General features: G+C 43.5%; 1 protein-coding gene across 1 annotated transcript in view; it reads right to left on the bottom strand.

The window, feature by feature from the left end:
- Positions 1 to 27110, bottom strand: part of SLC41A1 (solute carrier family 41 member 1) — an 83982-nt gene extending 56872 nt beyond the window's left edge. The window contains exons 1-2 of the mRNA XM_040423966.1: positions 27061 to 27110; positions 21167 to 21943 (exon numbers count right to left, since the gene is read on the bottom strand). Of these exons, the coding sequence (XP_040279900.1) occupies positions 21167 to 21538 (372 nt within the window). The 5' untranslated portion in view covers positions 21539 to 21943; positions 27061 to 27110. The remainder of the gene's footprint in view (positions 1 to 21166; positions 21944 to 27060) is intronic.
- Positions 27111 to 27341: the final 231 nt, after the last annotated feature.

Below are 27341 nucleotides of genomic sequence, written 5' to 3'. Positions count from 1 at the left end.
ACATTCCATGACCCTCATTTTTAAAAAGAGTATACGTTGTTGAATGGCATTTGGCTTGACAGCAAGTCTCAAGAATGATGATCTGACCTTTTCTACAAGGAACATTGCACACAGTAAGGGCTGTTTCACAAGAGCGAGTCTATTGCGGGAATCGCGCTCCGTGTGAGAGTGTGATCCTCCGCTCTGGACTTGCAGGAGCGCACAGAATTATCATGATTTATAATGCTATGTGTCTCTGCATGGCCTTTTTTCCACAGAATCATAGTGACCTAAAGCGGTCAGTATGATTCTGTAGAAGTAAGGTCGTGCGCTCCTGCAAGTCCAGAGCAGAGGATCACACTCACACAAGGAGCGTGATTCCCGCAATGGACTCGCTCCTGTGAAACAGCCCTAAATGTACAGTGTATTCTGACAAACGCCCTGTTTTAACATTTCAAAGCCTCAAATATAGATTTGGCACAGAGTTTGCAAATCCCTGAAATGCCCACAAGCCACTTCCTTGTAAACACTGATGGCTTTGGTACCAGAGGTACAACCATAGCAATTATACAGCATTAAAAAATTCCTCTACACAATATAGCCAGAAATAGAGAAACACAAGAGCCTACCCTAGCATCACAGCCTTCTATTGGCTGCCCATGCGTAAAAAAAAAAAAATCGTTTGCAGTCAGCAAATTGTGCTGTCTAATCACTATCTGCTGCTGGCAAATGAGGAGAATGTATGGGGACGAGTGATGGTATTGTAATAACAGCAGTCTCCTCCACTAACAAGCTTACTTGTTACTTCCAAACAATCACCTGCAAAATCTTTTAATGTCATACAGCCCTTAGTTGCCAGTGTGAAAATGCAGGATATTATGTTTTTTTGTTTACCGTAGATAGTGTCATTGAAATATGTTTAACATATTTTTTAATTTATGTTAAACATAAAAATCTGATTTAAACAATAGGTAATTTTCTGCTGACACACTCCCTTTAAGGGAAGTCTGAAGAAAAGATTGTTTAGACTTGTAAAACCAGATTGACATGAAAAACAAGTCCAAGAAAAGAACAACTAAAAACAAACTAAAGACCAATGGCATGTATTCTAGACAAGACACAACTTCTCAAATATTTAGCAGTAGGTGCAGACAAGCAAAATAAATTTCTCTAATCAAAGCTAAGGCTACTTTCACACCTGCGTTAGGTGCGGATCCGTCTGGTATCTGCACAGACGGATCCGCACCTATAATGCAAACGCTTGTATTCATTCAGAACGGATCCGTTTGCATTATTCTTTAAAAAAAAGTCTAAGTCAAAACGGATTTACATTGAGAGTCAATGGGGGACAGATCAGTTTTCAATTGCACCATATTGTGTCAGTGAAAACGGATCCGTCCCCATTGACTTACATTGTAAGTCAGGACGGATCCGTTTGGCTCCGCATCGCCAAGTATAAATGAAAAATAAAGATTTACAAAAAAAACAAAAAAAATAAAAATACACGTTAACAATAAACATTAATTTTCAGCAGATTTGTGTAGGAGTTTTTTTTTTTCCAAAATGAAAATTCCCAGAATATCGGTATAAATTATCGGCTATCGGCCTGAAAATTCACAAATTCTCGGTATCGGCCCTAAAAAAAAAAAAATATAATATAATTTTATATATATATATATATATATATATATATATATATATATATATATATATATCTCTCTATAATTTAACTTCCATTTTCCCCTCCATTCTTGTGGAACACCTACAAAGGGTTAACAAAGTTTGCAAAATCAGTTTTGAATAACTTGGTGTAGTTTCTAAAATGGGGTCATTGTGGGGCTTGCATAGTAGAAACCAACCATAAATGTGACTTCATAACTGAACTGGTCCTTTAAAAAGTGGGTTTTGGAAATTCTTAAAATTTAAGAATTGCTTTTAAAATTCTAAGCCTTCCAACTTCCTGAAAAATAAAGACATTTTCAAAATGATGCCAACATGAAGTAGACATCTGAAAAAGGTACAGTAACAACTATTTTATGAGGCATCACAATCTGCTTTAAAAAAAAAAAAAAAAAAAGACATTCATTCACATTTCAAAAATTGTGAATTTCCTAAATTTCTGTAAATTTGGGAATTTTTTTTATAAATAAAAAAGGTGAAACATATTGACTCAAATTTACCACTAACATGAAGTACAATATGCCACGAGAAAACAAAATCTCATAATCGCTTATATAAGTAAAAGCGTTCCAGAGTTCTTACCACAAAGTGAAACATGTCAGATTTGCAAAATGTGGCTTGGTCCTTATGGTAAAAACTGGCTTGGTCTTAGAGTTAAAATGTGACTTTTTAAAATATAAACTGGATTATCCGGCTATTTCTCTCGATGTGTGACATTTTAACGCCGATGACACCAAAATGCCAATTCAGCCAACCCTGCCAGACGGCACTTGTGACTTTTGAAACATATTTGTAACATTTCCAGTGGTAAATTGTGACTTGTCTCAGACTCTGCACATTTTTTTTGTTAGCTCAAAACCCTGTTTAGCTCATTTATATTAGATAAAAATAAAGGCATCCTGTTTTAATACTTACCCATCACTGGTTCCCACGACCAGTTAATTTTTTTTTTAATAAATGCAACTGTCAATAAGTCAGATCTTTATGCCATAAATGCAACTTTTTACACAAAGCAGCACCACAACATAAGCTGGCTTAATTGTCCGCAACAATTTGAGCCATGTCTTTCAGTAAGAGAATGATAAATGAGGCCAAGTAATATGTGCCAATTCGATAGCCCCACCCATTTTGACATTTATAGCTAAATTTCTGGCGGGATGCATTCTTTATGGTGAAAATTTTGGAGAAAACTGTGGATATATTTGGCGCAAATAAATAAAAATTTGGCACATTTTATGCCATAATTCTGACACAACATGCCTAGTAAACGTCCCCCATTATCTGTTCTTAGCTTGAAAAAGGACATTGCTTACCAGAAAAGGGGCATAGTGTCATGGAAGGAAGCTCTAGCCCAGGGGTCTCAAACTCGCGGCCCTCAGTACAATATTTTGTGGCCCGCACCAACGGCCGGCCTGCGCAAAAATGAATGAAAAAAATAAATAAAAAATCATCTGACTTACTGTAGTACTGCTCCAGCGTCGCGCCACTCGCCCAGCCTGCGAGTGCCGTCATGGCAACATACTGTCACATGGGCTCAGGGCAGGCCACGGGGGTGTGACAGGCTAAGTGAGCATGGATGGCATGGAGGGGGAGAAATATGATAACATGGCTGACATGGGGGGGGGGGGGGGTGATGGCTGATTAACATTGGGGGTCTAATGGCTAGTCTGACCTGAGGTGTAATGGAAAATATTTTTTTCTTATTGTTCTCCTCTAAAAACCTGCGTCTTATAGGGCGAAAAATACGGTTCTCAAGCCAGCGATTTACTTTTTTTTGTGAAATCCCTTATGCGGCCCAGCCTCACCCAGACTCTGCCTCCTGCGGCCCCCAGGTAAATTGAGTTTGAGACCCCTGCTCTAGCCCAATATGTGACATTTTGCACCAAAGTTATGCCACAGTTCTAGCATAAGATTCTGTCTTAAAGTAAACCAACAAATAGTTGCTATAGCGTTGAAAAAAATAAATAAATAAATAACTAAACATGCATCAAATTTCTCATCCAGCCTGAGCCACTATGAAAAATCTGGTGCAGGTCCGGCCAGTATAACTTTACACTATAGATAAGGATTAGTAAGGCTGCCTTAAGAATTTTATATTGCCTTTTCTAAAATCTTGCTTATAGGTCAATGTCAAGAGGTGGAATATATCAAGCAGCAAGTTCATAGTCCCATAGGAAAAATGAATAAGCATTGGGATACGAAGGAATGGCAAGTGCCAAATTGTGATGGCCAAAGTCTGAGCATCTCTAAAGATGGCAGGTCTTGGGAGCTGTTCCCAGTATGTTAGTACCTACCAAAAGTTGTCCAAGGAAGGACAACTGCTTAAGGCTCACTTCGCATGTAGTTCTTTTGGTCCAATACCCTAGAAGAGCTACTGTAGCTCAAATTGCTAAAAATGTTATGCTTGCTAAGAAAGGGTGTCAAAAACATACAGTGCGTCACAGCTTGCTGCATATGGGGTTTCCATCTACCACCAAAAAGCATCTACAGAACAATAAACATATGAACATCAGAATTGTTCACTAGCAATTGGAGAAGGTGGCCTGGTCTGATGAATCATATTATATATTTTTTTTTACAACAGGTGAACAGTTGGTTGGATATTTGTCATTTAGCTGGACAAGTGATGACACCAGGATGCATCATAGGCAGAAAGAAAGCCTACAGAGCTTATATGGTGTTCTGGGCAATGTTCTGCTCAGAAACCTTGGGTCCTGGATTTATGTGGATGTTGCTTTGACACATACTACATACTTAAAAGGGGCTATCCAATTTCAAGAACCATACCCACCACACATGTGCCGGGCCCCTCACCTGTAATATACTTACCCCGCACCACCGCTGCTGCTTCTCCCTGCACGCGGATGAAAACATCCGGTGTCGGGGGAGAAGGGGGGGGGGGGGGCAATGGCAACGATGATTTCATCTGGGTGCAAGGAGAAGCAGCAGTGCTGCCAGGAGCAGGGTAATTATATTACAGGTGAGTGGCCCAGCACGTACGTGTGTGTGTGTGTGTGTGTGTGTGTGTGTGTGTGTGTGTGTGTGTGTGTGTTTTTTCTTAAAGTTGGATAAAGGACCCCCCCCCCCCAGAAATCCCCCTAACACCAGCATCCCATGGATATACAGTCCTGATCAAAAGTTTAAGACCACTTAAAAAATGGCAAAAAAATCATATTCAGCATGGCTGGATCTTAACAAGGTTCCAAGTAGAGCTTCAACATGCAACAAGAAGAAATGGGAGTGAGACAAAACATTTTTTGAGCATTCAATTTAATGAAAACAATGAATAAACTGAAACAGGCTGTTTTTCAGCTGATCAAAAGTTTAGGACCACACCTCCAAATAAAATAAAAATAACGAACCCCCCCCAAAACAGAAATCCAACTTCCAAACGAACTCAGTAATGAGTAGCTCCGCCATTATTGTTTATCACTTCTAAAATTTGTTTCGGCATGCTTGATGCAAGCTTTTCCATGAGGTGAGTGGGAACATTTCTCCAAGTGGGGAAGACGGCCGCACGAAGGCCATCTACTGTCTGGAACTGTTGTCCATTTTTGTAAACTTTCCTTGCCATCCATCCCCAAAGGTTCTCAATTGGATTTAGATCAGGGGAACACGCAGGATGGGCCAAAAGAGTGATGGTATTCTCCTGGAAGAAGTCCCTTGTCCTGCGGGCAGTGTGTACTGTAGCGTTGTCCTGTGGAAAAACCCAGTCGTTACCACACAGACGAGGGCCCTCAGTCATGAGGAATGCTCTCTGCAACATCTGGACATAGCCAGCGACGTTTGACGCCCCTGAACTTCCTGAAGCTCCACTCCACTGAAGGAAAAAGCACCCCAGACCATTATGGCGCCCCCTCCACTGTGGCGCGTAGAAAACATCAGGTGGGATCTGCTTGTCATGCCAGTAACGTTGGAAACCATCAAGGTTACATTTTTTTCTCAGAGAATAAAACTTTCTTCCACCTTTGAATGTCCCATGTTTGGTGCTCTCTTGCAAAGTCCAAACGAGCAGTTCTGTGGCGTTCAAGGAGACGAGGTCTTTGAAGAAGTTTTTTGTTTTTGAAGCCCTTCAGTCTCAGATGCCGTCTGATGGTTATGGGGCTGCAGTCAGCACCAGTAAGGGCCTTAATTTGGGTCGAGAATCGTCCAGTGTCTTGACGGACAGCCAATTGGATCCTCCGGCTCAGTGCTGATGAAATTTTTTTGGGTCTTCCACTTGACTTTTTTGTTCCATAACCCTCAGGATCATTTAAGAAATTCCAAATGACTGTCTTACTGCGTCCCACCTCAGCAGCGATGGCGCGCTGTGAGAGACCCTGCTTATGCAGTTCAACAACCCGACCACGTTCAAAAAGGGAGAGTTTTTTTTGCCTTTGCTATCACAACGTGTGACTACCTGACAGAAGGACAATGAATCCATATCTTTGCACAGATTTGGCCTTTTAAAAAGGCATGTGGTCCTAAACTTGATCAGCTGAAAAACAGCCTGTTTCAGTTTATTCATTGAATTCATTAAATTGAATGCTCTAAAAAGGTTTTGTCTCACTCCCATTTCTTCTTGTTGCATGTTGAAGCTCTACACACAGGGGGCAAAATGGAGATAGATCACACACATTATATATATATATATATATATACACACACACACACACACATATATACAGGGGCCCTGTATCTATCCATTTTAACCCCTCTGTATATATTCAATTTTTTGCTTAGTTTACTTCTTGCCAATGCCATATTTTTTTTGCCCCCTGTGAAGGATTTGCTGGTGCCTACCATATAGTGCCATACCAGGTGCGGTGCCCCCCTGTGTGAGTTATGAAGCCAGGCAGCGGTGTGCACATTTAAAAAAATAATACTTACCGCGCTCTGAAAATGAGACTGTTCCACTCCAGCCGTCTTGCTCTCCCTCGCAGCCTCCCACAATCCAGTCTTCAAGCATGCGTCGCGTGATCCCGCGAGATCACAGCAAGAAAGCATCCCCGGGCCAGGATAGATGGAGGCGGGGAGGTGCAAGTGACTTAAAGTTTTTTTCCGCCCCACTTGTCTCTGCGCCATAATGCAGCCGCTTGGTTTGCCTTTATAGCACCGGGCCTGAAGAGCTGTCACCTTTAATACAAATTCTTAGGGCTCATGCACACGACAGTATTTTGCGTTCAGTATACTGGCAGTTTTTTTAGTTCAGTATGCGGTACATATACTGAACCATTCATGTCAATGGTTCAGCAAAAAAAAAAAAAAAAACTGAAGTGTCTGTGTGCATGCCGTTTCAGTATTTGTGTACCATTAAAAGATAGAACATGTCCTATTCTTGTCCGAAAATCACGGTGCTTGGCTCCATTCAAGTCAATAGGTCCGCAAAACACACACACACGTATGTCTTCTGTATCCGTTCCTTTTTTGCTGAACCATCTATTGAAAATGTTATGCCCAGCCCATTTTTTTTTCTATGTAATTACTGTATACTGAATATGGCATACGGAAAAACAGAAAGGAAACAAAAAACGGAACGGATCCGTAAGAAAATGGACCGCAAAACACTGAAAAAGCCATACTGTCGTGTGCATGAGCCCTTACAGGGAGATGGAAGGCAAAACAAATGTACTCACACATGTGTCATGGAAGAAGTCAGATGGGGCACCTCACGGACATCCAGTTCTAACTGCGCTGCCAAAAGGTGGTAACATTATACAATGAGTGTTTAAAAACGGCCACGAGAAGCTACTATAAAAAGATCATGATAATAGTATGCTTGTAGAACAATAATGCATTCTTGGGACAACTTTGAAGACCAGCTCATTTTTGGACATTCACATCATACAAATCGTGCAGATGCTTCATAAATACGGAGTTTTGCCATGATTTTTTTATTTTATTTTTTGTTTAGTGTTCACTGTGTTCTAAAAATGACATGACAACTTCATTTTTGTGGGTAAGTACGATTAGGGTTTGACCAAATTTATATAGTTTCCATTAGGATTTACTACTTTAAAAAATAAAAAAAATAAAAACCCTTTAAAAAAAAAAATATATGTGTTCACATTCACATATTCTGACAGACATGTACCATGCTGTGTGGGGGCTAATTTTTTGCAGGGCGAGCTGTACTTTTGCTGGTACTATTTTACATAACACTTTTTGAACAGTTTTTATTTATTTATTTTGGGAGGAAAAAAATAAAAATGACATTATATTTTAATGTTTCTGGCATTTTCAGACACGAAAATTCCAATGTTTATTTTGTATGTGTAAAACTGGGCAACTTGAAATGCTTATTTTTTTTATATTTTAAAAACTTTTTTTTTCCTGTACTTTAGGAGACTTGTACAAGTGATCATCTAATCGCTTGTACCATAGACTCCAATAGAATTCCATTGCAGTCTATGGGATTTTCACTGGCTGTCTGAGAAGCAGCACCTCGAGATTTCTCTATAGCATTCTCGTCGTAAGCATGTATACATAGATAGATGACAAGACGGACCCAGTGTTCAATGAAGTCAGAGAGAGCAGAGATTAAAATGTGCAAGTTACAAATTTTGCTGAATCTTTTCCCACAAAATGACACCATCTGCTCAGCCGCTTCTCTACAACATGCTGCTGGCAGTTTGCACTGCATTTCATTGTTACAGGTTCTGTTTAAATCCAAAAGCTAAAAACCTAATGATGTCAAACTAATTTAAAGGGAATGCATCAAAATAACCTATTGTTTAGGTCACGTTTAACATTTTGAAAGAATTTTTGACGACGTTATTCATATATAAACAAAAAAATAAAATTAAAATAAAATCCTGCCGTTTTCACACCAACTCCTAAGCCCAATAGGCACCACTTTGTACAGATCACTTTACTGCAGTTACCTGCTTACTTGCCTTTCTAATCCTGCCTGTAAAGATAAGGAAATATCACCTGTGTATAGATAAGACAGGATTCCCAATAGGCAATTGTCAAAGCTCATCTATTCTTTCCTTGTACAGTGACCTCTGCGCAGAGGATGTTACCATCTGGTTTTAACCGGCAGAAAAACTAAAATACATTTTGGTGACACATTTCCCTTAAAGGGCTTCTGTCACTCCACTAAAAAGTCTTTTTTTTTTGGCTACTTATAATCCCTATACTGCGATATATCAATACATAATGTTATCAATCATTTTGGTTCAGTAGTTAATTCAAAAAACAGACTTATCATATGCAAGTTACCTGTCCACCAGCAAGTAGGGCGGCTACTTAGTGGTAGCAGCCGCATCCTCCTTTCATAAAGACACCCCCTCCTCATGTTGATTGACAGGGCCAGCGAATGCGCTCGTTCTCTGGCTGGCCCCCGTCTGCATTCAAAATCTGGCGCCTGCACCGTACCTGTCTTCAGGTGGCGCAGGCACACTGAGGGGAGGACGCTCGCTCAGCCGCTCCATCCTCAATGCGTCTGCGCCGGGTGTAGATGTGACGTCATCGGCGCAGGCGCATTGAGGAAGGAGCGGCCGAGCGAGCATCCTCCTCTCAGTGCGCCTGCGCCGACTGAAGACTGGTACGGCGAATGCGCGAGATTTAAAACGCAGACAGGGCCAGTCAGAGGATGAGCGCATTCGCTGGCCCTGTCAATCAACATGAGGGGGCGTCATCATGAAAGGAGAATGCGGCTGCTACCAGCAAGTAGCCGCCCTACTTGCTGGTAGACAGGTAATTTGCATATGATAAAAGTCCATTTTTTGAATTAACTACTGAACCAAAATGATTAATAACATTATGTATTGATATATCGCAGTATAGGGATTATAAGTAGCCAAAAAAAAAGACTTTTTAGTGGAGTGACAGAAGCCCTTTAAGAAGACCCAAGACTGCAAAAATAAATAAATAAAAAACCCACAAGCCTGTCTCACCTACACAACATTTTTCTGTTGCCTACAGTACAGCACTCACGTGCAGGAGGATACAAATGTAGAAAGGACACACCACGAGGATTAATATTCCCCTCCATGTTTAGGCAGCACATGTTTCTGAAAGGACACGGAGCCAACTGTCCCCGTCATGTAGTAGAGCAGGAAGAGTCTTATTTCACCCATGGGTGGAGGGGAGCTCCTGGAAGGCACAGATCACAATCATCTCATCCCTGGATTAAAATGCAAAGCGGTTGCCAATAAAGCTCAGCCGGTATTAGCAAGTAAGATACACAGCACGACTTTCATAGACACATTCAGAAGTCATTTCTCTATTATATTCGAATATCAAACCTGTCACGTGATAAAAGTTTCCATATACCAAATTTAGGGTTAAATCCTGGATAAAAATCACAGGTGAAGAGAAACTTAAGAGCAGTGTGGTCTAATGGACGGTGCTGGAAGGGTAAGCTGATCAGTAGTTTATGTAATGGAGTCAATCGCAAACCATGTACATAAAAATTCTGATAATCCAGCATACCCTGGAGCACCGTCAGATAATCACCCCATGTCCCACTGGGGACACACATCTACGTAAACGCAGTCCTAAACTTCTCCCATTATACACACACACACACACACACACACCTCCTTGGCACAAGGAGCAGACACCAACATTAACATATGTGCACATGGCAGTACCCACTGTTGTCTCATGCGGGATTATCAGGTTCACACCTCCGTTAGGGCATTCTGCTAGTTAGTTCTTGCAGAAGAGTAGACTACCGGAACTACCATATCCAGAAGAGCCGGACACCACCAGATCCTGGCTATGCCGAATTCGGTTATAGAGGTAGCATGCTCCTTCTCTCATTACATACTACTACAATGCCCTAACGGAGATGTAAACCTACTGTAACGGACTGTTCATCACTGTGTAATATCTACACTCTGCAAAGGGTGAGATCCTCTGCATAAACTAACAAGTGTCAGATTTAAAATCCTCACTTTGGGTAAATTTCTGCTACAGATTTTTTCTACACATCCACTGTGGTGCTAATGAAAATCTCAGAGCACCACACCTTGTGTGTTATTGTAGCCCTATTCATGTCAATACAGCGGAGCTACAAAAAAAAATAAAAAAATGTCAATGTGATGTTTTTGAAATAAACCACACACATTTAAGTCCTGGACAACCCCTTTAAGTCATGAGGATGTGTCTCCATAGATCGGGCTTGTTCTTCTAGCACATCCCATGGATACTGATCAGACCAAGGAAATCTGGAAAATTTGGATGCTAGTTCCAAAGACCAGGTCACCTTCTTCCATTGCTCCATACTCTGCTCCTCACATGCCCAATGTAGGTGCTTTTGGCGGTAGACAGGGGTTAGCATGGACACTGACTGGTCTGCAGCTACACACCAAGTGGTGATACTGTATGTTCTGACCACTTTCTATCATAGCCAACATTTTCTTTTCAACAGTAGCTCTTCTGTAGAATTAAACCTGACAGACTAGCCTTCAAGCCTCACGCGCATCAACGATCCTTGACTACCCATGACTAGTTATTTATTTTATGCACTTATATAGCGCTACTATATTCCACAGTGCTTTACAGACATTAGCATCCAACTGTGCCAAATGGGCCTCACAAAGCCCCATTGTTCCCCATCAGTATGTCTTTGGAGTGTGGGAGGAAACCTACGCAAACACGGTGAGAACATACAAACTTCATGGAGATGTTGTCCCAGGTTGGATTCTAGGTAAGGAGGAGAGAATAACAAAGTTGCGGCACTCACCAGGATACCAGAGAGGTCTTTATTGAAGCTTCCTTAGAAGTGGTAACATAGAAGATCCAGGGGCGGACACAATGTTGCAGGCGGCCGCCTGCAACATTGTGTCCGCCCCTGGATCTTCTATGTTACCACTTCTAAGGAAGCTTCAATAAAGACCTCTCTGGTATCCTGGTGAGTGCCGCAACTTTGTTATTCTCTCCTCCTTACCTGGTGAATCGTGCCTTGTGCTCACTATTGCAGAGCACCACCTATTGGATATCCCCATACCATATGCGTACAGCTGAAATATACAGCGGTCACGTCAGTGGGGGCAGTGCCGCCTCGTTTTCTCTTCTCCTCTTACATGTGGCCAGGTTGGATTCTAACCTAGGACCCCACTGAGCCACCGTACTGTGCTGTCCAATGTCACCCATTTACCAGTTGTCCTTCCTTGGACTAGTTTTGGTAGGTACTAACCACTACATACTGGAACACCCCACAAGACCAGACGTGTTAGAGTTGCCTAGCCATCACAATCTGTCTCTTGTCAAAGTTGCTCAGCTACTTATACTGGCTTATGTTTTCTGAATCCAACACCTCAACTCCAAGAACGGTTTCTGGCTACTTTATCCAACCCTTGGATAGGTGCCACTGTCAAAAGATAAAGTTAACGTCACTTACTTGGTGTTAATCTAATGGTTTATCGCTGTACACATCATATTCCCACAGATACAATGTCTCTATACAACATGGAACAACCACTGTGTAAAATTTGATGCACAGTATGGTTAACTGACCTCCACAGATGACAATTCCAAGTACACTTGAAAAGGGGGTTGAGGAGAGGCTACTTTGACTACTACTGTAACCCTTACAGCATATGCAAAGTGTTAGCTTCACATATTTGTTTGTTCTTTGCGCAGCACCAGTACCTCATCTAGGTTGAACCCGGTCCTACAACATTTAGTTGCTGGCTCCTAGCTTTTGCAACAATCTAAATCTACAAAAGATTTAGCCAGCTTGATTTATGCAAGTACTTGACTCACAAGCTTAATGCAGTGTTCTACTGGGGATTTAGAAGCACTTCAAGGGGTTATCCAAGATCACAAACTGCCCCCCATGTGCCGGGCCCCCTCACAGGGAATATACTTACCCAGCTCCCCTCACCGCCACTGCTGCTGCTTCTCCCCATGTGCCGATGAAAACACCCGGTGTTGGGGGAGCAGCCAATGGCAGGCGGGGACTGGGATGAGCCTCCCTAGAGCCCCCTAAACCAGATTTTTTCATCGGCACACAGGGAAAAGCAGCAGCGGCGGTGCAGGGACTGGGAGTGATGCAGGGGGCGGGGTAAGTATATTCCCTGTGAAGGGCAGTTTAGGATATTGGATCACCCCTTTAAAGACGTTTTCCCAAACACAAACTGCCTGGACCCTGATAAGATAAAAAGCACTTCCACTCAGCTCATTCCAAACCAGTGCTGCTGCTCCTTCCTTTCCCCAGGCTGCAGCGGGCGATAGATTATTGTGGCTGCAGCGGACACAACAATATATCACTGGCTGCAGCCCAGGGAAAGAAGAGAGCAGCAGTGTTGGATAGGTGCAAGCAGGAAAGCTTAGTGGAAAAAACAAACAAACAAAAACACACACACACACTGGACAACCCCTTTAACCCCTTAGGGACCCAGCCATTTTTTGCAAATCTGGCATGTGTCACTTTATGTGGTGATAACTTTAAAACACTTAGCCAGGCTATTCTAAGATTTTCTCGTCACATATTGTACTTCATGACAGTGGTAAAAGAGTAAAAAAAAGGTCATTTTTATTTATGAAAAATTAGCAAATTTACCAAAAATTTTGAAAAATTAGCAAATTTCAATTTCTCTACTTTTAAAATAGCTAGTAAATACCTCCAAAAATAGTTATTACTTTACATTCCCCATATGTCCACTTCATGTTTGGATCATTTTGTCATTTTATTTTTTGGGCACATTAGAACGCTTAGAAGCAAGTCTTGAAAATTTTTCAAATTTTTTTCCAAAACCCACTTTAAAGGACCAGTTCAGGTCTGAAGTCACTTTGTGGAGCTTACATAATAGAAACCACCCTAAAATAACCCCATTTTAGAAACTACACTCCTCAAGGTAGTCAAAACGGATTTTACAACAACCTTTGTTAACCCTTTAGGTGTTCCACAAGAATTTATGGAAAATGGAGATAACATTTCAGAATTTTACTCTTTGGCAGATTTTCCATTTTAATCCATTTTTTCCAGTAACAAAGCAAGGATTAACAGCCAGACAAAACTCAATATTTATTGCCCCGATTCTGTAGTTTACAGAAACACCCCATATGTGGTGGTAAACTGCTGTATGGGCACACGGCAGGGTGCAGAAGGAAAGGAGCGCCATATGGTTTTTGGAAGGTAGATTTCACTGGGATAATTTTAAGCTGCCATGTCACATTTGAAGCCCCCCTGATGCACCCCTAGAGTAGAAACTCCAAAAATGTGACCCCATTTTGGAAACTACAGGATAAGGTGGCAGTTTTGTTGGTACTATTTTAGGGTACATATGATTTTTGGTTGCTCTATATTACACTTTTTGTGAGGCAAGGTAACAAGAAATAGCTGTTTTGGCACAGTTTTTGTTATTTACAATGTTCATCTCACAGGTTAGATCATGTGGTATTTTTATAGAGCAGGTTGTTACGGACGTGACAATACCAAATAGGACTACTTTTTCATTTTTTGTCTCTCCACATTCTTTTTCATCATATTTTGACACCCACAACTTTATTTTTTTATACTTCTGTCTACAGAGCTATGTGAGGGCTATTTTTTATTTTATTTCTTTTTTGCGGATCCAAACAATGCCTGTCCTTGTCCTCAAAATGGACAATAGGCACTGTTAGCGTTATTTTTTTAGTTTTTTGTGGAACGGACATACGGAAACGGAATGCACAGTCATTTCTGTTTTTTAGTGGGCCCATTGAAGTGAATTGTTCCGCGTACGGACCTGGAAAAAAAACGGAAACTGGAAAAAAAATAAGTTTGTGTGCATGAGCCCTTAGGCTGGGTTCACATCATGTTTTTTCCCATCCGTTTAATTGTTATGCTGTGTTTAACCACTTCACATCCGAGCCATTTTTTGCAAATCTGACATGTGCCACTTTATGTGGTTATGTGGTAAACACTTTTACTTATCCAGGCCATTCTGAGATTGTTTTCTCGGCACATATTGTACTTCATGACAGTGGTAAAATGGAGTAAAAAAAATTTCATTTTTAATTATAAAAAAATACTAAAATTTTCCCAAAATTTGGATAAATTAGCAAATTTCCAAATTTCAATTTCTCTACTTTTAGAATAGTAATACCTCCAACTTAACATTTCCCATATGTCTACTTCATGTTTGGATCATTTTGTGAATGTAATTTTAATTTTTGGGGACGTTAGAAGGCTTCGAAGTTTAGAAGCAAATTTTTCACGATTTCCAAAACCCACTTTTTAAAGGACCAGTTCAGCTCTGAAGTCACTTTGAGGCTTACATAATATAAAACCACCCAAAAATGACCCCATTTTAGAAACTACGCCCCTCTAGGTATTCAAAACTGATTTTACAACCTTTGTTAACCCTTTTGGTGTTCCACAAGAATTAATGGAAAATGGAGATGAAATTTCAGAATTTTATTTTTCTGGCAGATTTTCCATTTAATTTTTTTTTTTAAACTGCTGTATGGCCACACGGCAGGGCGCAGAAGGAAAGGAATGCCATATGGTTTTTGGAAGGCAGATTTTGCTGGACTGTTTTGACACCATGTCCCATTTGAAGCCCCCCTAGAGTAGAAACTTCAAAAAAGTGACCCAATTTTGGAAACTATGGGATAAGGTGGCAGTTTTGTTGGTACTATTTTAGGGTACATATGATTTTTGGTTGCTCTATATTACACTTTTTGTGAGGCAAGGTAACAAGAAATAGCTGTTTTGGCACAGTTTTCATTTTTTGTTATTTACAATGTTCATCTGACAGGTTAGATCATGTGGTATTTTTATAGAGCAGGTTGTTACGGTCGCGACAATACCAAATAGGACTACTTTCATTTTTCAAAAAAGTTTTTTAGTGTCCACATTCTGAAAGCCGTAGTTTATTTTTATTTTTTGGGCGACTGTCTTATGTAGGGGCTCTTTTTTCGGTATGAGTAGTACTATTTTGGAGTGCGTATGACGTAAGATCGCTTGGTATTACACTTTTTGTGATGTAAGGTGACAAAACAATGGCTTTGACACTTTCTTACAGTGTTCACCTGAGGGGTTAGGTCATGTGATATTTTTATAGAGCCAGTCGTTATGGACGTGGCAATACCTAATAGGTCTAATCATGCTTTAGTGTCTCCATAGTCTGAGAGCCATAGTTTTTTTTATTTTTTGGGCGACTGTCTTAGGTAGGGGCTCATTTTTTTGCGGGATGAGGCGACCGTTAGATTGGTACGATTTTGGGGGGCATATGCCTTTTTTGATCGCTTGGTGTTGCACTTTTAGGCCTCTTTCACACGGGCGTTGCGGGAACATGCTATTTTTCCGCGCGAGTGCAAAACATTGTAATGCGTTTTTACACGCACGTGAGAAAAATCTGCATGTTTGGTACCCAAACCCAAACTTCTTCACAGAAGTTCGGGCTTGGGATCGGTGTTCTGTAGATTGCTATTATTATCCCTTATAACCATGTTATAAAAGGGAAAATAATACATTCTGAATACAGAATGCATAGTACAATAGCGCTGGAGGGGTTAAAAAAAAATAATTTAACTCACCTTAATACACTTGATCGCACAGCCCGGCTTCTCTTCTGTCTTCTTTGCTGTGTGCAGGAAAAGGACCTGTGGTGACGTCACTCTGGTCATCACATGGTCCGTCACATGATCTTTTACCATGGTGATGGATCATGTGATGACCGGAGTGACGTCACCACAGGTCCTTTTCCTGCACACAGCAAAGAAGACGACAGAAGAGAAGCCGGGCTGCGCGATCAAGTGGATTAGGGCGAGTAAAATTATTTTTTATCTTTTTTTTTAACCCCTCCAGCGCTATTGTACTATGCATTCAGAATGCTATTATTTTCCCTTATAACCATGTTATAAGGGAAAATAATAATGATCGGGTCTCCATTCCGATAATCTCCTAGCAACTGTGCGTGAAAATTGTACCGCATCCGCACTTGCGGATGCTTGAGATTTTCACGCAGCCCCATTCAGTTCTATGGGACCTGCGTTGCGTGAAAAATGCACAATATAGAGCATGCTGCGATTTTCACGCAACGCACAAGTGATGCGTAAAATCAGCCATAGAAATGAATGGGTCAGGATTCAGTGCGGGTGCAATGCGTTCACATCACACATTGCACCCGCGCGGAACACTCACCCGTGTGAAAGGGGCCTTAGTGATGTAAAGGTATTTTTATTTTTTTTGGACGGTGTTCATCTGAGGGGTTAGGTCATGTGATATTTTTATAGAGCCGGACACGGTGATACCCAATACGTCTACTTTTTTCCCCTACTTTTGACAAGTTTTTTTTACTTTATTTTGGGGAAAGGACGTTTTTGTTTTGTTTTTTGCTTGAACCGTTAAATTTTTTGGTAAAACTTTATTTTCTTCAATTTTTGGGGGTCTGATCCCTTTTGGGGACTTCAACTTTTGGGGGTCTGATCCCCTTTACAATGCATCACAATACTTCTGTATGTGATGCATTGGCTGTAAGCGTATTACTGAATGTAGGGGGCTGGATCTCACAGGCTCTCCCGAAAGGCAGCTATGATGCCTAAGGAAGGCATCGGGCGGCCTTCCCTGCCATCGGGTCCCCGTCACAGCAGCGCAGGGACCCGATGGCTGCTCTCTCCCTCCACACATCGCACTTGGTTGCTGTGACTGCCGGACCCCTGCCACGGATCAGGCGGGCACAGCTCCTGCACCCGCCCGATAACAGCACCGTACATGTACGGCGCAGGTCCTTAAGGGGTTAAAGGGGTTTTCAGAAGTACAAAACTGAGGCCCTATCCTCAGGATAGGTCAAATATCTAATTGGTAGCAGGGTTCAACTCCCGTCACTCAACTGTTTGAAGAGGCCAAGTTCTGCGGCCTCCTCACAGCTTACCAAGCACAGCACCAAACATTGTATTCTGGCTGTGCTTGGTATTGCAGCCCAGACCCACTCACCTCTATAGGACTGAGCTAGACAAAGGCTATGACCAATGAACGCGACATCGCTAACCTAGAAAGAGGATGTGATGCTCACTGGGGTGCAAGGAGTCGGTCCTCCACTGATCAGATATTGATAATTTATGATAGGGCAACAATATTCCCACTCCTAGAAAACCCCTTTAAGCAAACAAACTGGAATTGACATTGACTGTTTATTTCAAGACCTTGCTTACCATCTTAGACCTCATTCACATTTTCATGTCAGCATTACGTATGTGAAAAAAGCACCCTTATTTAATCCGCGAGTCCATTTTTACCCTTAGTGCGTCATCCGTAATCCACAGAAGTTGCTCAGCTGAAAATTAAATTTCAAGCATTTCCCATTTTCACTGACCCTTAGACTTCAATGGGCGAACTGACCCTTAAACTTCAATGGGCGCGTTTGATCCACATCACAGACCAAAGTCTTTCTTCAATGTATTCATGATTTTTTATGTTATTTTTTTACTGACTCACGTGTGTGATATGTAAACAGAGAAATTTATATTAATGGGTATGTGTGCTGTCCATAGAAAATGCGGACAGCACACAGCCGTGAAAATCGGAAGTAAGAACAAGGGCTTAAACACAAGTAAATTAAACCAGCAGGAAGTAACTGCTCCACCTTTTAATGGGATTAATAAACCAAGAATGTTAAGCTGCTAAATCTGTGACAGCCAACAGTAACAACTAGACTGCTCAAAAAAATAAAGGGAACACTTAAACAACACAATGTAACTCCAAGTCAATCACACTTCTGTGAAATCAAACTGTCCACTTAGGAAGCAACACTGAGTGACAATCAATTTCACATGCTGTTGTGCAAATGGGATAGACAACAGGTGGAAATTATAGGCAATTAGCAAGAGCGCCCCCAATAAAGGAGTGGTTCTGCAGGTGGTGATCACAGACCACTTCTCAGTTCCTATGCTTCCTGGCTGATGTTTTGGTCACTTTTGAATGCTGGCGGTGCTTTCACTCTAGTGGTAGCATGAGACGGAGCCCCCCCCCCCCCCCCCCCCCCCCCCCCCCCCCCCCCCCCCCCCCCCCCCCCCCCCCCCCCCCCCCCCCCCCCCCCCCCACACAAGTGGCTCAGGTAGTGCAGCTTATCCAGGATGGCACATCAATGCGAGCTGTGGCAAGAAGGTTTGCGGTGTCTGTCAGCGTAGTGTCCAGAGCATGGAGGCGCTACCAGGAGACAGGTCAGTACATCAGGAGACATGGAGGAGGCCGTAGGAGGGCAACAACCCAGCAGCAGGACCACTACCTCCGCCTTTGTGCAAGGAGGAACAGGAAGAGCACTGCCAGAGCCCTGCAAAATTACCTCCAGCAGGCCACAAATGTGCATGTGTCTGCTCAAACGGTCAGAAACAGACTCCATGAGGGTGATATGAGGGCCCGTCATCCACAGGTGGGGGTTGTGCTTACAGCCCAACACCGTGCAGGACGTTTGGCATTTGCCAGAGAACACCAAGATTGGCAAATTCGCCACTGGCGCCCTGTGCTCTTCACAGATGAAAGCAGGTTCACACTGAGCACATGTGACAGACGTGACAGAGTCTGGAGACGCCGTGGAGAACGTTCTGCTCCAGCATGACCGGTTTGGCATTGGGTCAGTAATGGTGTGGGGTGGCATTTCTTTGGAGGGCCGCACAGCCCTCCATGTGCTCGCCAGAGGTAGCCTGACTGCCATTAGGTACCGAGATGAGATCCTCAGACCCCTTGTGAGACCATATGCTGGTGCGGTTGGCCCTGGGTTCCTCCTAATGCAAGACAATGCTAGACTTCATGTGGCTGGAGTGTGTCAGCAGTTCCTGCAAGACGAAGGCATTGATGCTATGGACTGGCCCGCCCGTTCCCCAGACCTGAATCCAATTGAGCACATCTGGGACATCATGTCTCGCTCTATCCACCAACGTCACGTTGCACCACAGACTGTCCAGGAGTTGGCAGATGCTTTAGTCCAGGTCTGGGAGGAGATCCCTCAGGAGACCGTCCGCCACCTCATCAGGAGCATGCACAAGCGTTGTAGGGAGGTCATACAGGCACGTGGAGGCCACACACACTACTGAGCCTCATTTTGACTTGTTTTAAGGACATTACATCAAAGTTGGATCAGCCTGTAGTGTGTTTTTCCACTTTAATTTTGAGTGTGACTCCAAATCCAGTCCTCCATGGGTTGAAAAATTTGATTTCCATTTTTTTATTTTTGTGTGATTTTGTTGTCAGCACATTCAACTATGTAAAGAACAAAGTATTTCAGAAGAATATTTAATTAACTAAGATCTAGGAGGTGTTATTTTTGTGTTCCCTTTATTTTTTTGAGCAGTGATAGAGATATATATATATATTTATTTAAAAGAGTTAAATTATCTTATACTCACTGCTTGCCGCTCCTGGTTTACTAGTGGCAGCAGGGAAATGTAGGTATACGGAACATCACTGCTACAGCCAATCCCTGAATTAGACTGCTGAAGACTGCGATTGGCTGCGGAGCATTTCAAAACTTAAGTGTCCTGGCAACCCATTTAAAGGGGTATTCTAGTTTTGCAATATTCAGCATCAATTGACAGGAAACACGTTATCATTTACAAATAGCGATTGCATATGTGTAATGCCCCATTTTCCTGCACTGCATCGCAGTTTCCACTGTGTTAATTCCTTCTCCCAAGACTTCATATCAACATCTGAGGCATGGAAAGGCTTGTAAGGCTCTACCCTATCGACACAACATCATTAGTGACCTTGCCTCTCAGGACAGTGTTCTGCTTATTATCCTGGACCCTGCCCTGTAGACGTAGTGTCAGCAATGATGCAGTGTCCTAGGACGGGGGTCTTCCAGAAGGGCTTCAAGCAGGCTTGGATCTGATGTTCAAGCTGGGAGAAGGAAAAAGTCAGAGACCTGACTCCAAATGAGTTTAGCGCTGGGTGCGGGTCACAGATCACACTTATTGCTGGAGGAGTCAAAATACACTCAGATCTTTATCATCTGACTTGTCTAAAGCAGTAAGGTTAAATGCTTTTGTGTACCCAGAAAAACCCTACACAGCTTACTGAATCACAATACAATCACCATTCATAACGTGCGGCCGTTCCGTGCATTGGGGACCGCAATTGCGGTCCCCAATGCACGGGCAACATCCGTGCAGCGGGCCAGACCCATTCAACTTGAATGGGTCTGTCCGCACCGCAAAAAAAAAAAAGACATGTTTTATTTATTTGCGGTGTGGAACAATGTAACGAAATACCACGGAAGCACTCCGTAGTGCTTCCGGTGTTCCGCATCTCCGGACCCATTCAAGTGAATGGGTCCGCATCCGTGAGGCCTTAGAAGGCTTCTAGCCCGTTTCTGTTACTTGAAACAGCCAAGTTCTGCTCAAGCATCTTATCTGGTCATGCATTCCACATAGGACTTCATGCAAAGTCTGACATAACACTATAATTGACCATAATTCTTTTCAGCAGCTCAGGCACCATACAAACATAAAAAGTTACAATACACAATTGTAAACTTGGTGTCCTAATGAGGACGAAGATGAGAAGGCAGAAATTCAACGACATGATAGCTGGCGAGTGTTCTGATATCTTTCTCCTCTACAGGTATCATACTGCGTAAAATCTTACCTGCACTATGTCGAGAACCATCCCTGCAGCCACCATCCCAAATCCCGCCAATAAGAAAGGAAACAGAACTTGAAGGCCAATGGAAAAAGACGTTTCTTTCAGTGGCACCACAGCCTCACACGAAGGCTCAATATTTGGATCTTCACTCTCTGTGCTCTGGCTACCATTCTCCAGTAAGGCATCCTCTTCTTGCACACCTTTGGTATTTGCACGGGAACCTATGACCACTGCCTCAGCTTCATCTGGCTCCAAAAAATTTGGGTTCACCATGAGAGGACTGTTATCTACATCCAAGTTGTGCTGGCTCTCCAAAGCAGAATGGACAATGTTCGTGGCAGCACCATCATCTCGGTGTTCAGAAACAGGTGGCATTGTGGTGACCTCTAAAACGGTCTTTAGTCCAAATAAGGCGACACTCGCCTGCGCTCTGGGAAGAGCCCTCCAAAATGCTCTTCGCCCTCAATGGGTTTCAAAACTAAAGAGACACAGTCGCTCCCCATTAATCACTTAGATATGATGAGGTGAAAGTAAAAATTCAAAGGTGTCTGCTCGACAGAATATTACCACGTAAACCTGAGAGCTGAAGGCAGCAAATAATGATCAAGCTTAGCCAATGTATTTCATTTAAAAGATGGAGTAAAAAAAAAAAAAAAAAAAAAAAAAAAAAAAAGTAGATGGGTGTTGTCAAAATGAGCAGGGATGGGTAACTGGTTAGCCTGGGCCAAGAATGCAGACCTCACACACACGTCATCTCAGATATTCCGGGGCAAATTCAGTCTGGGGAAGTAAAAAAGAAAATACCATTAAAGTCAGGACCAGCAATATCTGCAAAAAAAAAAAAAAAAAAAAAAATCTTAAAGGGAACCTGTCATCAACTTTAAGCTGATCTCACTGAGAACAGCATAAAATAGTGACAGAAATGCTGATGTCAGCGCTGTGTCACTCATGAACTAAAAGTAAGTGGTTGCTGAGAACCAACATCATAATCATTACAGCACAGGCCTCGAAAAAAAGAGTCAGATCTACCTGAGAAGAGTCCTGGGTATTCATGAATTCCTGCTCTCCTCACCCACCTGCTGATGACTGACAGTCTTCTACCTAGTTTTCTCCCTTTCTCTCTAGGAGAGAACTGCCAATCATCAGCAGATGGTGAGAGAGCAGGAGATGATGTATAACCATGACTCTTCTCAGGTAGATCTGACTCTTCTCAAGGCCCAGGCTGCAATAATTATGATGCTGGTTCTCAGCAACCCCCTGACTTTTAGCTCATGAGTAACACCACTGACATCAGCATTTCGGTCACTAATTTATGCTGCCCTCAGCGAGGTCAGCATAAAGTTGATGACAGGTTCCCTTTAAAAGGGGTTTCCAAGATACTGATGGCCTATTCTCAGAATAAGGGCTCATTCACCATATGGGTGTGGTGCCCGTGTTGTGCATTGCTAACAGTAGGTCCGCAATACACAGGCACCGACCGTGTGAACTCTATGTTGCGGATCCAGACAATTGACTTGAATGGGTCTGCGATCCGCAAAATATGGCAAACATGTCCCATCTTTTTCGGAGCGGAGGCAAGGATCACTCAAGTCAATGGGTCCGCACCGCAGCACGGAGTTCACACAGCCGGTGCCCGTGCACTGCCCACCGCTATTTGCAGTCCACAGCACAGCGACCATACGGTCGTGGGAATAAGCCCTAAGCCATCAAAACCTGATCAACAGGGTCCAACACCGCGCACCATCACCGATCAGTGTAGCACTGGCACCAGAACTACACAGCTCTATCCGTTGTGTAGTGGATGCAGCTGGTAAATGCAGCGCAGCTCCCACTGAAGTGAGTACAGGAGACAAAGAAGAGCATAATTTATACTGGGGGCACAATGAGGGCCATTACATATACTGGGAGCAGTGCAGGGGTTGGGTTTAGGTAGTATGTGTTCTTAATACTTTCTCTCCGATTATGGCTTTCAAAACTTCATCCAGAACCCAGATTGTGTGGCTGTACCCTTAAACATACCAACAGTTGTGCTGTTCATGTATTTCAATTAGGCCTCACGCACACATCCGTTGTCTGGCCGTGCGTGCTCTGTATCACGGATGCAGACCACAGACCAATTCACTTGAGTGCTTCTAAGCGGTTTCTCTCTGTGCCTCCGCACCACAAAAAAAAAAAAAAAAAAAAAAAAAAAAGGTTCTATTTTTTTTGCAGTGCGGACGGATCACGGACCCATTCAAGTCAAAACTTATGGTCCGTGGTAGCGGAATCCATAACGGAATTTAGGGATGTCCCGATACCATTTTTTAAAGACCGAGTACGCGTACCGATACTTTTATTTAAGTACTCACCGATACTAATTATGGTGTGGTAATATTTTTACTTCAAATTTAATTTAGTCTTAGGGGAGATTTAGCAAACTTTGTACAAAGAAACAGCGGCGCAGTTGCTGATAGCAATGAAAAAAATTAAAGCTGGAATTTGGTTGCTATGGACAACTGCTTTACTTTTCCTTTGTACAAGGGGTTAATAAATTGGCATATAACAGTGCTTCCCAACCAGCATGCCTCCAGCTGTTGCAAAACTACAACTCCCAGCATGCTCGCACAGCTTGTGGCATGCTATGGAGGTGTAGTTTTCAAACAGCTGGAGATCACTATTATATGCCCATTGCGCCATTCCCATCCATGTTGGGACAGGAGTGGGAAGTGGAGGGTAGCAGGGACCCCAGTACTGTTGGAACAGCCGCAGAAGGGCATCAGTGAGGTTAGGCTACTTTCACACTAGCGTTTCTATTTTCCGGTATTGAAATCCGTCATAAGGTCTCAATACCGGAAAAAAACGCTTCCATTTTGTCCCCATTCATTGTCAACAGGGACAAAACGTAACTGAACAGAACGGAATGCTCCAAAATGCATTCCATTCCCATATCAGAGAGCAAACCACAGCATGTTGCGGTTTCCTTTTAGTCATTGGATGCGGAGCAAGACGTCATGACCCACAATGCAAGTCAATGGGGAGGGATCCTTTTTTTTCTGACACAATCTGACAATAGAAAACTGATCTGTCCTCCATTGACTTTCAGTGGAGTTCATGATGGATCCTTCTTGGCAATATTAAATACAACCGGATCCGTTCATAACAGATGCAGATGGTTGTATTATCAGTAACTGAGCAAAAACACTAGTGTGAAAGAATAGGATCCCACTACAAGCCTTTAATTTGGTGGAATACCCCCCTTTAAAGTGCATCTGTCAGCAGATTTGTACCTATGAAACTGGCTGACCTGTTACATGGGCACTTGATGAAGGCATCTGTGTTGGTCCCATGTACATATGTGTTGGCATTACTGAGAAAAGTAATGCTTTAATATATGCAAATGAGCCTCTAGGAGCAACAGGGGCGTTACCATTACACCTAGAGGCTCTGACAGGACCAGGCAGTGAAAAAGTCATCACACCTCACCCTGTAAAAGTGGAACATCCTTTTCCTCAGCAATGTGGGCAGATATGAACATGGGACCAACACAGGTCCAACAAGTCAGACAGTTTTATAGGTACAAGTCTGCTGACAGATCTGCACTTAAAGGGAGTCTGTCACCAGATTGTGACCTTATAGACCGCTTACATAGCGCTCTAGCATAGCAGTCTATGATTCTAATGGTACCTTTGATGTTTTCTTGTGAAGTTCCCCCAAGGCAAAAATGGACTTTTATTCATATGTAAGTTAGGGCTCGCAAGTGCCCAGGGCTGCGTTCACCTCGTTGGTGCCCAGGCTGTTCTGCCTCTTTTCGTCATATCCCCGCCCCAGCCTCTTCCTCTGCCCGCTCCTCCTTTGCAGCGAGATCCCGCGCCTGCACTATCCATTGCTTGGCCGGGGCATGCGCACTGCGATGCCCATTGTGGGCGTCTCTGGTCCGCCTCCTCACCGCTGTTTCTCGCCGTTGGCCGGCGCATGCGCAGTAGCTACTTCTATGCCGTGCCCACAATGGGAATCGCAGTGCGCATGCCCCGGCCAACCAATGGATAGTGCAGGCGCGGGATCTCGCTGCAGAGAAGGACGACGCAAAGGAGGGGCAGGCAGAGGAAGAGGCTGGGGCGGGGATATGACGAAAAGAGGCAGAACAGCCTGGGCACCAACGAGGTGAACGCCGCCCTGGGCACTTGTGAGCCCTAATTTACATATGAATAAAAGTCAGTTTTTGCATTGGGGGAACTTCACAAGAAAACATCAAAGGTACCATTAGAATCATAGACTGCTATGCTAGAGCGCTATGTAAGCGGTCTATAAGGTCACAATCTGGTGACAGACTACCTTTAAAGGGGTCTTCTGACACGTTAATACCGATGACCTATCCTCAGGAGAGCTCATCAGTATCTGGTCGGTGGGGGTCCATCTGATCAGCTGTTCGAGAAAACTGTGGCATTCACAGTAGCGCCGTGGCCTTCTGACAGCTTTCCCTAGGGCAGTGATGACACGTTCAGTCACATGACTTAGCTGTAGCTCAGTCCCATAGAAGTGAATGGGCATGAGTTGCGATACCAAACAGCCGCTATACAATGTACGGCGCTGTGCCTGGTGAGCACGGAGAAGGTCGCAGCACTCACAGGAGCACTGGTGCCTTCTCAAACAGCTGATCGGGAGGGGGGGGGGGGGGGGGGGGAGAGAAGGGAGGGGGTCGATACTGATGACCTGTCCAGGATTGTTTATCAGTATAAAAATCCTGGAAAACCCTTTTAACATCTGCACTGCTGGTCAGTTCCCGCTGTGGACTTTTTTTTTCTTTTAACACGGTGTGTGGATGCAATTTGACCAACTCTTGCACTTTGCCAATAGGTAATTTTCTTAGGGCAGATTCCCTTTAAGGCCCCTTTCCCACTGGGCAATTATTGGGAAGGAGTGTTCTTAAAGGGTACAACTACACTGCAATATTTATGTTACGCAACATTTTTTGTAATGATAGTGCATTGTGTCACACTGACACGGGACATGCAACACGACAGTCACATAAGAATCCATGGACTATCATTACAAAAAAAATGGCATTGTGTAGCCCTAGCCTAAAGGTGCTGCCAGTGGCCTGATGAACAAGCAAACTCCTTCATAGGGTGAAAGAATCAGAACTGAAGGCACCTACACTTTCAGGGCAGCAGGTATGTACAGACCAGCGATGACAGAGGAGAGGATTGCTGCGTGTAAATGCAGCTCTCACCTCTTCGAAGGAGCAGGCAATTAGTAGGAGTGAAAGGTTCGTTCCCGATAATTGCCTGCTCGATCAGCCCATGGAAAGGGGCCTTTACTATTGGGGAGGGGAAGAGAGATCGTAGCAACAGGACACTTGTCAAGACCGGTGTTTTCTACCACCACGAGAAAGTCCCCCAGTCTCTGAAGGGACATTGATGATGTCACCTGTGCAGGCACACGCCATTCCTCTCTACGGGGCTGCTACAGAGAAGCTCCTCCAGCCCCTAACCAAAAACAAAATAGAAAAGCCCTGACAGGTACCTACATTCACAGGCAGCAGTCCCCAGACCGTGCGGTAGCTCTTAGGACCAGGTGGTGATACAGGACTGCAGAGCTGTGTGCCCATTGTACAGCGCAGACACTGAAGCCTGGGCGTCCGATCACATGGAGGATCAGCCACCGAACCCCTGAAAGGCTGCGGGAGGCCCGGACACCGCACACCCAGCACCCGGGGAACACGAACGACCTGATGGCATCAGTACAAAACCCGCACAATTTCCCAAACAACCTGCTGCCAGCCAGGTCCTGTAGAATAGAGCTACCTAGTGTCAGCAGCACTGTACCCGCTCCTACAGGAAACAAAGGGGTGACAACTATATACACATATGACACTACCAGTCATTGCAACCCTCCGCTCAGCAGACCGCAGCACTCACCTTCCCTCCCCGTCATCCGCAGCTCCAGCACTGCAACACTTCACTTTATCAGCAGCACTTTAACTTCCCCATGACGTCAGAGCTCTGAACCCGTCCTAGCCAATGAGCAGAGGAATCGAAGGTAAAGCTCACCGGGGATTGGTGGGATCCGCAACGAATGGGCGGAAACTTCATCGAGTGAGATTGACAGCAGCCTCAGCCAATGAATACTCAGCAAAAGAGCCACGTGTCAGGATTGGGGGAAGAATTGTGCGCCTTTTCGTGAACCGTTTTGAGGTTGT

Source organism: Bufo bufo, chromosome 3, assembly GCF_905171765.1.
Source record: "Bufo bufo chromosome 3, aBufBuf1.1, whole genome shotgun sequence".
NCBI classification, from domain to species: Eukaryota; Metazoa; Chordata; class Amphibia; order Anura; family Bufonidae; genus Bufo; species Bufo bufo.
The sequence above is the reverse complement of the archived record's forward strand: the minus strand, read 5'-3'. Positions and strand labels throughout refer to the sequence as shown.